This window comes from Amblyraja radiata, chromosome 28 (genome assembly GCF_010909765.2).
Source record: "Amblyraja radiata isolate CabotCenter1 chromosome 28, sAmbRad1.1.pri, whole genome shotgun sequence".
NCBI lineage: Eukaryota > Metazoa > Chordata > Chondrichthyes > Rajiformes > Rajidae > Amblyraja > Amblyraja radiata.
This window is the reverse complement of record NC_045983.1, coordinates 16878984-16892385: the sequence shown is the minus strand read 5'-3', so window position 1 is coordinate 16892385 and position 13402 is coordinate 16878984. Positions and strand designations below refer to the sequence as shown.

Genomic DNA, 13402 nt, shown 5'->3' with positions numbered 1-13402 from the left:
TCCAGTACTTTGTTTGCAGCATCTGCAGTCTCTTGTGTTTCTCAGTACTCAGCACTACTGGAAGAGTTGCTGATGATGTGAAGACTTTCTAATCTTGTCTCTTCTCTAAGCAGTAGTGGATGGCGAGAAATACAACATGGTTTCTGGAATGTTGAAGAAGGAAGCAGTAAATACCATCCTTCGTGGAGCTGCCATCTTTTTTCCAGACGTAAACACGCGGCGTAATCAACTTTTTAAAATGATGGTAAGGCTAACCCTTCGAATCTGACTTTGCTTTCTGCTGGTTTAAATACAGATTTGCAGCTATGCCCAATACACCCAACTGTGTTCTTTACCTTTGCAGGAAACGATCACCGAACCATCTCAACCTCATTCTGCTACAATTACATTCCAGTCCCTGTGTCATTACTTTAGGTGAGCTATAAAAAGAACTTGGTATTTTTCATTACTTCAAACATCCCAAAGTTTTACAGCCAACTGATGTTTCTGAATGTAATATTTAAAGATGTGGCAGCCAATGTGTGCAGAGTACGCACAGCAGCAAATGTGCAGAAGTGACAAGCTAGTAGGGGACATACCTTGTGCTGTCCTGCTTTGCCATCAGATAGTGGAGCTGGGCTATTCCTGTGCATGGGCTCAGGTCAGCAGAGCGCTGTCCTCTGGAGATCTGCTTTTCAGGAGTTGAAAGCAACAGCACCATAAACCACAGATTTCCTTCATCTAAGACAGAACCCGTTTGTGGAGCCTTTTTCAAGTTAAACCTGGTGTAAGCACAGAGAACCGACTAAAACAAACTATGGAGTATTCTGCTGACTGAACAAAGTTAAATAAACCAATATTTAAATTATAGTTCATTTAAGAGTTTTTGAGTGCATTTCTATTTGGTCGCTGAATTTTAAAAAACAATTTGTTTAATAGGTACAGAGTGAACATTGTCTGTGAACGTCTTTGTTCCTTCTGTTGAAATTCCTTCTGTGTACACTATGGTCTCTTTGGACTTGTCCCATGCTCCAGGAAGAATTTGTCTGACCATTGCATCATGGTCATCTATGTTACACATGGTGATGCAGTCCTATTTGCTTTTCTCCCTCGATCCAAGACTGTCCATTATTTGTGGATTAGCCTGGAGTGAGGCTCTTTTGCTTCGCAAGCACCCAGCTGCGCTTTAAACTCCTCCAATAGCACTCTGTCTGAATACTTGCACTTCCTCTTTGTATTCTATCTTTACTCCAATTCAGAGCCCCCTCGTGAATCCCCTTAAGGCTCCTTCAGGAACTTCCCTCTGTTTTCTCCCTCACAATTCCTTACAGCCCCCTCTACTTTATCCCTAAGCCTGACATGAGCTTTTCCTTAAAGGCCACAACCAGCTTTCAGCACCAGATCCTCTTCACCCTTACATAAGCCTCCCTTTAGGTCCTATTTCCCCCTCCTTGTTCTCACATGCCCTCCTGGTGGTATCTGAGGTACCTAATCCATTTAATTTTCTGGTTCAGTAATCAGGATCCAAGTGGGCTGCTCCAGTTGCCACAGAAAGGGATTCCCGCAGATTTTGACGTAAATTCAATAATGATGGTCATGGACACCTTGCTGTTAGTAGCAACACGAGAGGTAAGAGATTTTGGTGTGTATGTGTGTCATGAGTAGGTAAAGAACGATTTACAAACTTCAAAACTATTAATTACATTATTTTCCTGTATGGTGGAAGATAGTGATTTGTCGTAAAGAAACTTATTGGTTTTCCTACTTGTGATCATGTGCAAAATAAATTAAGTTAAGCATTTTTTAAGTTATAATAAATCAAATACTACTTTTATCTACAGTCAGCCTTGCATTCTAATTGTTCGGGTAATGAAGTGTATGAGTAAGGAATTCTCTCTGAAATTGAAAGGTGTTTTGATAGGTTTGATCTACGTTGTTGCCTTAGAGGGGTGAACAGAGGTTTATTAAATTGATTTATGTGGTCATTTATGAGGAAGGATTAAATAGCCTTCTCTGGAGTTTGAGGATGAGAACACTAGACAGTACTTGACATATAACATACTCTGAAGCTCTTTTTCTCCAACAGGGTTATCTAATTAGAGGCCATACTTTCAATGTAAGGGCAATAATCTCAAGATAAACTCTTAGTCATTTAGAATGGAGGTGAAATAGGCTCTGCGGACATTCTGGGTCCTTAGAATTCTCTAAAGATGCCCAAGTGATCTAAAATGCCACCACAATCATGTTAATGATGGTGCATGTTCAAGGAATTCAAGGAATTTTGTTTTCCTTCTGTTTGAATTGTAATTTGAATTTTCACTAGCCTTCTAGTAGTCACGACACGTGTTTTCCACCTTCTACATGGCACGGAAGGCTGCCTCACCATTCAGTGTAATGGCTGATCTATCCCAGACCTTATCATCTCTTGTGCGCCAGTTCCACGTAACCTTCAATTCCTATTCTATCCAAAAAATATCTACCTCCGCTTTAGATATCCCCAATGAATGAAGAATCAAGAGTGTTTACTTGTCATATGTCTCATTAAATGACTATCCTTATCCCGTAACAATGTCGCTTTGTTAAAAATTTTCCTCTGGTGGAAACATCTTGACCTCTACCGTGTCATGCCCCTCAGGATCATGTACGTTTCAGTAAAGGGCCTGTCCCACTTACGCGATTTCTTTCAGCCACTGCGGGCACCTGTCATAGTTGCAGCAGATCGCCGAAAATTTTCAACATGTTGAAAATCTAGCGGCGACCAGAAAAAGGTACGACTCTTTTGGGTGACTACTCACGACCATACAGGCGTCACCCCATGTGTCACATGGAGAACATTCAAACTCCGTACAGACGGCATCTATAGGCAGGATCAAACCCAGGTCTCTGGCGGTGTAAGGCAGCAACTCTACTGCTGCGCCACTATGCTGTCCCCTGTAATCTGTACAGGTGTATATAATACTTCCCAACCTCTAAACTCCAATCTTGCACTAACAGCCAATATAACGGTAATATACAATATAGCGCCAAATCCATGTAATTTATTTCTAGACTATACATTAATTTACAAACCACTGTCCAGAGAAATAACTTAAGACTCTTGTCCTCTTGTGATGGTGTACTAATGTGACTTTATAAATGTCTTTACCTGTAGTTCTCTGTACTATTACTACATTTTCTCTCCAAGATAGGGTGATGTGAACACTAAAATACTGTTTGGTCTTGAGCAATTTCAAGGAATAAGTTCAGGAAGGCGTTGCCAAGATAAAGTTTTATGTTAATAGGACAAAATGCAGCTGACTCGTACAAGCTGCATTCCATCAGCCCAATATCAAGGCATGGTGGTTCAGAGATGTACTGGAATGCGCAGAATCCATGGATGTCTGCCAGTAGAATCAGTTGATGCTTGTAAAAGATGGAATTATCTGAGGGAGGGAATCGAGATTAGTTTGAATTTTTGAGAATTCACCTCGCTACCCTTTTTGATCTGTTGCTTGCTGACGTTTATAGCGTCCAGTGGTGCGAGGGCGCATTTTCTGTTTTTGTTTCGCATATCTAACGTCTGTAGTTTTAAAAATAAATAAAGTTCAGCTGGTTTACTTCTGGGTTATGCTTGGCTGCTGAACTAACGCGTCAGTGCTGATGCCACTGACGAGAGCCTTGGTGCAGGTTGGTTTAAGAGGCATTGGATTAATGGTGTTTCTGCTTTTGTTTTAAGTGTGAATTGATGGTCGTCAGTGATTCAATTGGGAAGAATGAAGCCGTTCTTGTCAATCTGCTTTGGGCATTGCAAGGTCATCTCCTCTCCTGGTGTTACCTACAGCTGAAGGAAAGTGACGTCTTATCTGTTCAACATGCAAGAGAAATTCTCCTTAACTGTACGTGCTACAAGTTTTACGCTCGACTCCTGCTGAACAAAGAGCATCATCCAAGTGTCTTTCCCTCAGATTTGAACTATGTTTACACATTCTGTTCTTTTGAGTAATATTTGGGAATCTGCCTTTAGATTATCATAAATTCACAACAGAATTAAGCAGTGCCGGATTTAGATGAAGAGGCTGTTCCACTTGTGAGGCCCCTCCCAATCCCCCACCCCCACGCCTAATGGAAGATGGTCCACCAGATTGACACCGATTTGCAGTCGAGCGTGGCCAATGAGATAAGGGGCTGGAAAGCTACGCTTATTTATTTATTTATTTATTGCCAGTGCTGGTGTCGAGTTATCGGCTTAAAACATTATTATTCTGAAATGGAGGGCAAGGAAAAATTACTGAAGGGTTGTTTAAAGACTACAGTGCGTTGTGTCAAAAATATTATACACCTTGGCCGGAGGCCCCCTAGATTTCGAGGCCCTCGGCTTCAGCCTACGAAGCCTAGTGGTAAATTCGGCTCTGTAATTAAGCCATTTGGCCCATACTTCGCCATTCTCTCTCAACCCTATTCTCCTGCCTTCGCCCCCTACCCTTTGACACACTTACTAATTAAGAATCTGTCAATCTCCACTTTAAAAATACCCAATCACTTATTTACTCATAGTCATATTTCTTAGTTTATTCACCCTGCTTTGGTTTAACTTCCCATGCACTATAAAAATTGGTCTTTGTCCCCAAACATATTAAAATAAAATAAATTAAAAATAAAAAGTATAAAAATCAACTCAATGAAACCTCATTAAAATCAATAACCAGTACTCAGTATGGATTTTCTGATATCATTTGAATCTCACAAAATATTTTTGGGGATTTTAATGCAACATAAAAATTAAGAAATAACTTTTGTATTGACATAAAGCTTTCACATTCTTGGGGTTCCTGAATGTTTCGTGATTAATTTATAGCTTTAGGTGATATTGTTATTCAATGTAGGGAAATGTGCAGTGCAAATGCCACTAAAAACAAAATGGTTAAATTATTAGTTGTTACACTTTTCACATTGAATATTGACTAATAGTCTCCAAGAACTCCTCAAGTTTGTTTGAACTGTTGTGCTTGGGGGGGTGGGGGGGTGTACAGATTTAATACTGTAGTTGGAAAAAAAACGCCATTTGATACTGTGATAGAGATATTAGGCCAGATTCTGACATTCCAGGTTGAACACAATCAACATTTGTGAGCGAGTATATTAATTACCAGATGATAACACATATTTTTCAGATTTGATCCAATTAGCATATTTTCTTATTAGAGACTTAATTTGTGGCTAGTAAAGCCGAAGATTGTCCTCAAGGATCCGACCACAATTTCGACTGACCCTGAACCATGGTACTAAGGGACTATTGCATTGTCACAAATGCAGCATTTTACATTTGTGTGATTAACTGAAGGACAATGACAACATCATTCTCTACCAATTGGTCATTTGTGCACTACCTGGCAAAGTAACTGCACTTCTAACTTCTAAAGTGATATGTTGCCTGAAGCACCCTTTGTATGTCCTGAGGAATGGGCAAGGATCTTCAGTGTGTAAATCAGGTTTGCCGTAATTGAGCGGTGAAAGGCACCAGGTTTACTGTGTACTGCGAAACTTTGCATTATTTATATTTCTAGATTAAAAATCCAAGTAGGTCTTGCCTGATTTCCCATCAGATTTAGCCTTGGTTGGTTGCTTCACATCCCATTCCATAAAAGATGCATACAGAAGAAAAATTGTTGACTGCTCAGTGCCATGTAACTCATGTGCAGGCATGAGCTGTGATTTAAAATGCTTTTACTGTGTTTAGTTGTTGTGAAATTCTGGTCATCTCCCATCTGACTATTTGGAAATCCTGGTGGCTGGTGTCTGGCTCAGCAGGTGATATTTGCTATCCTGGATCTGTTACTTGACAGGACCCCAGTTCATCTCCTACCCCCTGAAACTTGCCATGACACCGGTTTCCATACTCCACGCAGACCCGACGGGGCCTTTGCTCCTGCATGGTGATTCTGAAGAATGAGCCGTGTGGCTCAAACCATTTTGTTGAATAAGACTATAATTGTATATATAAACTCAATTCCATGGGATCCATAGACAATATGTGTAGGAGTAGGCCATTTGGCTCTTCGACCCAGCGCTGCCACTCAATGTGATCATGGCTGTCATCCACGATCAGTACCCCGTTCCTGCCTTCTCCCCATATCCCTTGACTCCGCTAGCCCTAAGAGCTCTATCTAACTCTCTTTTGAATGCATCCAGTGAATCGACCTCCACTGCCTTCTGAGGCAGAGAATTGCACAAATTCACAACTCTCTACGTGAAAAAGCTTTTCCTCAACTCAGTTCTAAATGGCCTACCCCTTATTCTTAAACTGTGGCCCCTGGTGCTGGACTCCGCCAACATCGGAAACATGTTTCCTTCATCTAGCGTGTCCAATCCCTTAATAATTTTATATGTTTCTATAAGATCCCCTCTCATCCTAATGTGTCATCTCAGGACAGGTTAGCCTTTTTCTCTAAGTTGCATGTCCTCCTTGAGTCTGACTTGATTGGTGAAATTTTCAGCTAGAGTGTACAGAATGCCATAGACCAGAAACAGCTGATTTATTATTGACCATAATATTGTCCAACAGATGTCAAACGCCACATCTCCAGTGCATCCAATGTCTTAGATTTTCTGATGCTGAACTGCAGTGGGAATAAGATCATGGCAAAATTGAATGACTCCTTTCTTGCTATGGCAACTAGACAACTGGTAAGTGAGTTATTCTAAAAATAATTTTAATTCAATGTTTTCATAAATATTAAAAAAATAATGTAACAAAATTATTTCTATAACATTTTCCATAATTATGGTGTATAAATTATTACATTGTAAAAGAGAGGTAATAAACCTGGTATATTTCAGTTTTCCATTTTCCATTCCTAGGTCTAGCATTGCATTTATATTATTAAGCTTGATTATAGATTTTATTAAATGGTGAGGTGAGAAAAACATTTTTCCACACAGAGAGTGGTGAATCTCTGGAATTCTCTGCCACAGAAGGTAGTTGAGGCCAGTTCATTGGCTATATTTAAGAGGGAGTTAGATGTGGCCCTTGTGGCTAAAGGGATCAGGGGGTATGGAGAGAAGGCAGGTACAGGATACCGAGTTGGATGATCAGCCATGATCATATTGAATGACGGTGCAGGCTCGAAGGGCCGAATGGCCTACTCCTGCACCTATTTTCTATGTTTCTATGAAAATCATTAAAAAAACTGTGGCTGCTGGAAAGAGTGCTCGAAAAGCAACCATTATTTAACTACATCTTGCAGCTTATTGAGCATTCAGAACAGTACCTGGACATACACCATGAATGGCGAAGGGCATAGAGGAACAAAGTGACCTTGGTGTTCAAGTCCATCGATTTTTGTTGTTGCAGGTAATCTTCATTTTGGAACTTTCGAACTTGGAAATCCCCCACTGTGATCTGCTGCAAGCTTTCGCTCCACTGGCTAAAAAGTTGAAGATCCTCTGCTGTGAAACTGGAGATGACTTTAACAAGGTAGCGGCCTGTATCCAATGTATTTCTCAATCTGTCATAGGTCTGGCCAATGCCACGTAAAGGTGCTTATTGGGGTGGTGCCGAAACTCTGCTTCAAAAAAACTTTTGATTTTGATTAATAGCTTGGTGGTGAGAACTTGGAGAAATCCGAGGAGCCAGTGTTTCTCAGGATGTGGAGCATGGAGTCTACACACAACTATGAAAATAATAGTCATGCAACAACAGTTTTTGTTTGTCCGGGTGCAACATTGTTTGAAGTGGAGTTTGATGAAAAATGTGAAACAGAAAAAAGGTATTGTTCAATTTAAATTTCACCCGGAAATTCTGCCTTTTCATTTAAAATGATGTATTTTTAGACAGGGTTAAAGATTTATGATCCTTCAGCACTTCATTAACAGAGGATTTAAGATGGGGGTGGGGGGTGGATGACCCTGGGAGAATTGGCTAATTGTTTTCTTGATGGTAACTTTGCTTCACCATATACTTAATACTTTAAATACATATATTTGCCTTCTCAACTTGCTTATTCTTCTCTGCTTTAATTCTTAATTTGTACGGACTTTGGCTCACTTATCTTTAAAACCAAGTCCTGCCTCAAATGATCATGAAATAATCAGTGATTAATATTAATTTATCTTCAATAATCAACTTTGTCTTTGACCACAATGATCTTGAAATCTTCTTGGTCTCCAAAGAGCCAAATTTATATTTGATGATTCTGAAAGATTGTCTCTTCTAATAGATTCTCCAAGGTGCAGTGATATGCTCATTGTATCCTCCTTGAATAATTGTTGCAGCTGAGTAGTAGTCTTGTTGTTTCATGAAGCTGTAGAGAATTTAAAAACCATGCCAATTTTCAGGTAACGAAGATCACCATGCCTAATCCTACCTTCTACCACCATGTCTAGCACTGCAGGTTGTGAGGCTTCAAGAACACATCTATGAACCCTTTAAAATATGTAACATTTCTGTCTCCACCACTCATTTAGGCATGAATCCCAAACTTTCCTCATCTCCTGTATTCTTGCACAGTTTTCATTGAACCTATGCAGCTGGCTCTTTACTCCTGTGCTAAGTGAAATAAATATTTACAAAATCATTTATCCAGGCTCCATATAACTGTATGCTCCTTTTCCTGGCTAGTGTATCTGGTTACAGAATGGATGCTTCTACTCCGATTCTGTGCATTTTGAGATGGCTGATGAGGTCGGTCTGCTATCTGCAGACTGCTACAGGTCAGGGCAGGAGAGGCCCGATGGAGGCACACAGTGTGGCACACAGCTTCCTCCATTTTTACTGGACTTTGTTTGCTTCTGTCTAAGGGACTAAAGATGCTTCTACTTCGTTTTGAGCCGGTCATGAATCAAGAATTATTATAACTCATTAGGGATGTTACACTTTTCAAGGAGACTTTGAGAAATACTTAGAATTGTTCCCCTTATTTGCACCTCAATGGCTTCGTACTCATGTCACAGGGCGGTGGAGGCCGGTTCTCTGGATACTTTCAAGAGAGAGCTAGATAGGGCTCTTAAAGATAGCGGTGTCAGGGAATATGGGGAGAAGGCAGGAACGGGGTACTGATTGGGGATGATCAGCCATGATCACATTGAATGACGGTACTGGCTCGAAGGGCAGAATGGCCTACTCCTGCACCTATTGTCTATTACCAAATGAGATGGTCTGGAGTTTTATAAATGTAATTTGGTTCCCTCATTTTTACAATAATTGGATCATTTTGTGGCCATCATTACTAAGACTTTTTTTCCAAGTTCCAGTTTGTCAACTGAATTTAAATCCCACAGCTGTTGGACATGGGATTTGTAGTGTGGCCTCTGGTTTGTTAGTCCAGGCCTCCAGAATACTAGTTCAGTAAATTGATCACTGTCCTAACACTACCCATAATGGTGGACATAATGATTATTCTCCATTGCTTTTATGTTCCAGTAAATAACTTGACAATGGCTTGAGGTTTGGTGTCCAAATGTGTGTGCGTGTCATTTGTTTACTGAATTTCTAACTGAAGCGGGAATGGAGGTTGAGCAGATTCATGTAAATTCTGGAAATTATTGCACTGCAGAGGGAGATTTGTCAGCACTGAGTTTGAATCACCACTCGAGTGGCATCAAGACCGTTCAGCTCCAAATAAATTGGCCATTTTCTTTGCCAGGTACGATTACTTGGAGTTTACGGACTCCAGAGGAGTGAAAGTGCGTTATGATGGAAAGGTTGGGACAGAGAAATGGCCAACGGTAAGTTATTTGGTAAAGTTTTTTTTTGTTCATTGCATATTTCAATCAGCACTATTAGATTTTTTACTTTAGGTATATTACACACAAGATATTTAAACCCCTTATACAGTGTGGTCAGTGAACTACTGTGTGATACATTGGTGATTTATCAGATGAGATGACCCAGCAGATTTCAAATATTTGCTCAAAGTAATTCATCAATTCTTTTTGTTCTTCTTGTACATATTAGAATGCAATCATGCTCACTTCTAAGGATCAATAGGAAGACACTAAATGCTGGAGTAACTCAGCGGGACAGGCAGCATCTCTGGAGAGACTGAATGGATGACTCGAAACGTCACCCATTCCTTCTCCAGAGATGTTGCCTGTCCCGCTAAGTACTCCAGCATTTTGTGTCTACCTTCGATTTAAACAAGCATCTGCAGTTCTGTCTTACACACCTAAGGATCAATATGTCTTCCCTAATGAAAACAAACCATTGGTGATGGCACTAATGAATAGCTGTGTAAAACCTTGCTTACATCTTTGTTTTTGCAGTCATTGACATTTAAATCAGGCCCGAGGCTGCAGTATCTCTTCCACTCTGACAACTGTAACAATGAGTGGGGATACAAGTTCATGGTGAAAGCATATGGTCTGCCAGATGTGCGGGTACCTTGGGTTGCAGATCTACAGCTGCTTGTGTCTCGACTAATGGGTTGTCTTGCCTCGCGTGCGCTGTCTTTGAACTCAACCTGTGGTAAGTCTATAAATTTCTACAGTTAAACATATTTAGGAACAATTTATGCACATTCATAAAAGTTTACCAACACCTATAGTTATATCAATCCTGTTATTTGGCCACCTATGTGCATCATTTAAGAAACCTTGCATGTTTTAATTTGTCCTTATTGTAGAAAATAAAAGCTTAAGGTGCAGGAAGTATAACGGAGTGGACGGAAGATTGGGACACTTACAGAATCAAAGATTAAGCATAAATTGGTCTTTTTTAGGTGGCAAAATATAATAGATGGTGCGGATTGCAAGAAAGTGACCTTTTTAAAGATCTAACTGTGGCCAATAGAGACTGAATGTCTACGACTTAAACGTTCCATAGGGTGGCACAGCGGTAGAGTTGCTTCCAGCCAGAGACCTGGGTTAGATCATGACTATGGGTACTGTCCGTATGGAGTTTGTGCGCTCTCCCAGTGACCGTGTTGGTTTTCTCCAGGAGCTTCGGTTTTCCTCCCACATTCCAAAGACATGCATGATGTAGATTAATAGGCTTCTGTAAATTGTCGCTCATGTATAGGATGGAACTAATGTACATGGATCGTTGGTCGGCGCGGACTTGGTGGGCTGAAGGGTCTGTTTCCATGTTGTATCTCGAAAACTAAAACGTTAACTCTTGACTTCCCTCAAATGCAGCTTGATCTGCTGAGTGTTCCTAGCCTTTTCTGTTTTTATTTTAGATTTCCGCCAGCTGCAGTTTCATTTGATTTTTCACAGTTTAATTGATGACTTATGTAAGAAAATCCTTTGCTAATATTTGGCTATCTTCTCCTTCTTGCGTTTGAGGCAGCAGAGGTTATGTAACGTCCTCCAGGCGCTGTAGCCAGTTCAATGTGCTGTTGTCGAGGGCCATGAGGTCTACCCCTCCACCAGGGGGGCGGAGGACAGCGCAGTCAAAAATGACGTGCTGCGTTGTTTGCTGGTCTGCTCCACACACGCAGGCTGCTGATGAATGCAGCCCCCAGCGATGCATGTTGGTATTGAACCGGCGAACCCCTGTACGGAGCCGGTTCAGGGCGACCCACTCTTTGCGGGGCAGGTCCGAACTGGGTGGGGCTGTGGTGTTCGGTGCAACAGTGAATTGCGGAGGTCGCGAAATCTGTTCCCAGCTGGTTCTCCATGCTCCTAGTGTGTTGAAACCGGAGGCACAGAGGGTCGCTGCGTGACGGGAGAAGGGGCGACGAGATGACAGGCGTTGAGGTCCCAGTGAGTCCTGGGCGAGGTGGTGCAGAGGATGTTTGGCATCCGACGGGGCCTTGCACACCAGCCTGTGAGTGAAATACTCTCTGCGAAACTTGGCGGGTGCGATACCTGCGAACACCGGCAGAAGATCCGTCGGAGTAGGGCGTAGGCAGCCGGTGATGATCCACATGGCGTCGTTGAGGATGGCGTCTAGCTTGCTAGTATGAGCGCTGCGGCACCATGCTGGGGCGGCGTATTCAACGCGCTGTACACGAGTGCAAGAGCACTGGTTCGGAGAGTAGATGTCCTGGCGCCCCTTGATGATCCAGTCAAGCAACGCAGGAGGTTGTTCCGCGCCGAGACTTTAGCACGGAGAGCTTCAAGATGTTGCTTGTAGGTTATCTGCTGATCTAGTTTCACCCCGAGGTATGTAGGAAATGGGTTATTTGGCTATGACAAAGTAGTACAATTTAATGCTTAACTCAGAAGTGGAGCTCCACTTTCTGAGCCAAAGCTGTGAGTTCACACTCTCACCACAAATGTGAGCATCACATAGGGCCATACGTCAAGTAGTACTGAAGATGGCTCTGCGTCATCAGAAAATGGCTCTGCACCATCAGAAGATGGCTCTATACCATCAGAAGATGGCTTTGCGCCATCCATCGGAGGACATGTAGTTCAGTCTGCACTCTCAAGTGGTTGTAAGTTCTCATGGCATATTTAAGATCATATGGAATAGAAGTAGAATTAGGCCATTCAGCCCATCAAGTGTGAGCCATATGGTTGATCTATCTCTCCCTCCTAGTCCCATTCTCCTGCCTTTTCCCCATAACCTCTGACACCCGTACTAATCAAGAATCGGGTCTCGACCCGAAACGTCACCCATTCCTTCCCTCCAGAGATGCTGCCTGTCCCGCTGAATTACTCCAGCTTTTTGTGTCTTATCTTCCGTTTAAACCAGCATCTGCAGTTCCTTCTTGCACAAGAATCTATCTATCACTGACCTGGTCTCCACAGCCTTGTGTGGCAAAGAATTCCACAGATTCACCTCATATGAGGAATAACATGACCCCCACATGTGAAGAAGGCTCCACAATTGGAATCGGCCATCGATTTCCCTCCACAGATGCTCTGGCCCACTGAGTTCCAGTTTGTTTTCCACTCAAGGTTCCAGCTTCTGCATTCTCTTGTGTCTCCACGTCTAGCCCCCGAGCTAATATTTATCTCTGTTATAGTAACACAATATTGAACAATTGGCTGTAAAGCACTGTGAGATACAATGTTCATACTTTACATAGTTGAGTCACTTCCCATTGAAATGTTAATAAAGACATTTTTTCATTTATCTTTTTTCTGTGAAGGGCTGTTCTCTCCTCCTGAGTTACCGGCAGAGAAGGTTACTTCTGTCGTGGAATGTCGGCTCTGGAAACCCATCTTAAGGCATGCAACCTGTGCAGGAATAAATCCATGCTCAGCGGGAACAATGGACGACACATCAGCAGAAGCTGAGCTGGTAAATTCAATTGTGATTTTATGGCTGGCCTCATTTGTTCAGCTTCAGAGATAAATTAAGCATTTGATGAAAATAAGGAAAAGGTAACCTTAATTTTATCCTCAATCCTTCAGAATATTAGTGAGCTAATATAACTAAAGCTGTTGATGATTCATTATTTCTAAAACTTTATTTTTTTTAATTGTTTTTGTCATCTCACCTTTAATTACCTCGAAGGCATTAAAACCTAACTTGTAGCATGGACATGTACACCAA

At 41.6% G+C, this 13402-nt stretch overlaps 1 protein-coding gene across 6 annotated transcripts in view; it reads left to right on the top strand.

Moving 5' to 3' along the window:
* The window catches only part of zzef1 (zinc finger ZZ-type and EF-hand domain containing 1), a 143504-nt gene that overhangs the window by 42730 nt on the left and 87372 nt on the right, over nucleotides 1–13402 (top strand). For all 6 annotated transcript variants that reach the window (XM_033045933.1, XM_033045935.1, XM_033045932.1 and 3 more), the window contains exons 16-25: nucleotides 114–244; nucleotides 344–414; nucleotides 1494–1608; nucleotides 3695–3854; nucleotides 6521–6642; nucleotides 7310–7432; nucleotides 7555–7724; nucleotides 9600–9681; nucleotides 10219–10420; nucleotides 12996–13147. In XM_033045933.1, the coding sequence (XP_032901824.1) occupies nucleotides 114–244; nucleotides 344–414; nucleotides 1494–1608; nucleotides 3695–3854; nucleotides 6521–6642; nucleotides 7310–7432; nucleotides 7555–7724; nucleotides 9600–9681; nucleotides 10219–10420; nucleotides 12996–13147 (1328 nt within the window). The remainder of the gene's footprint in view (nucleotides 1–113; nucleotides 245–343; nucleotides 415–1493; nucleotides 1609–3694; nucleotides 3855–6520; nucleotides 6643–7309; nucleotides 7433–7554; nucleotides 7725–9599; nucleotides 9682–10218; nucleotides 10421–12995; nucleotides 13148–13402) is intronic.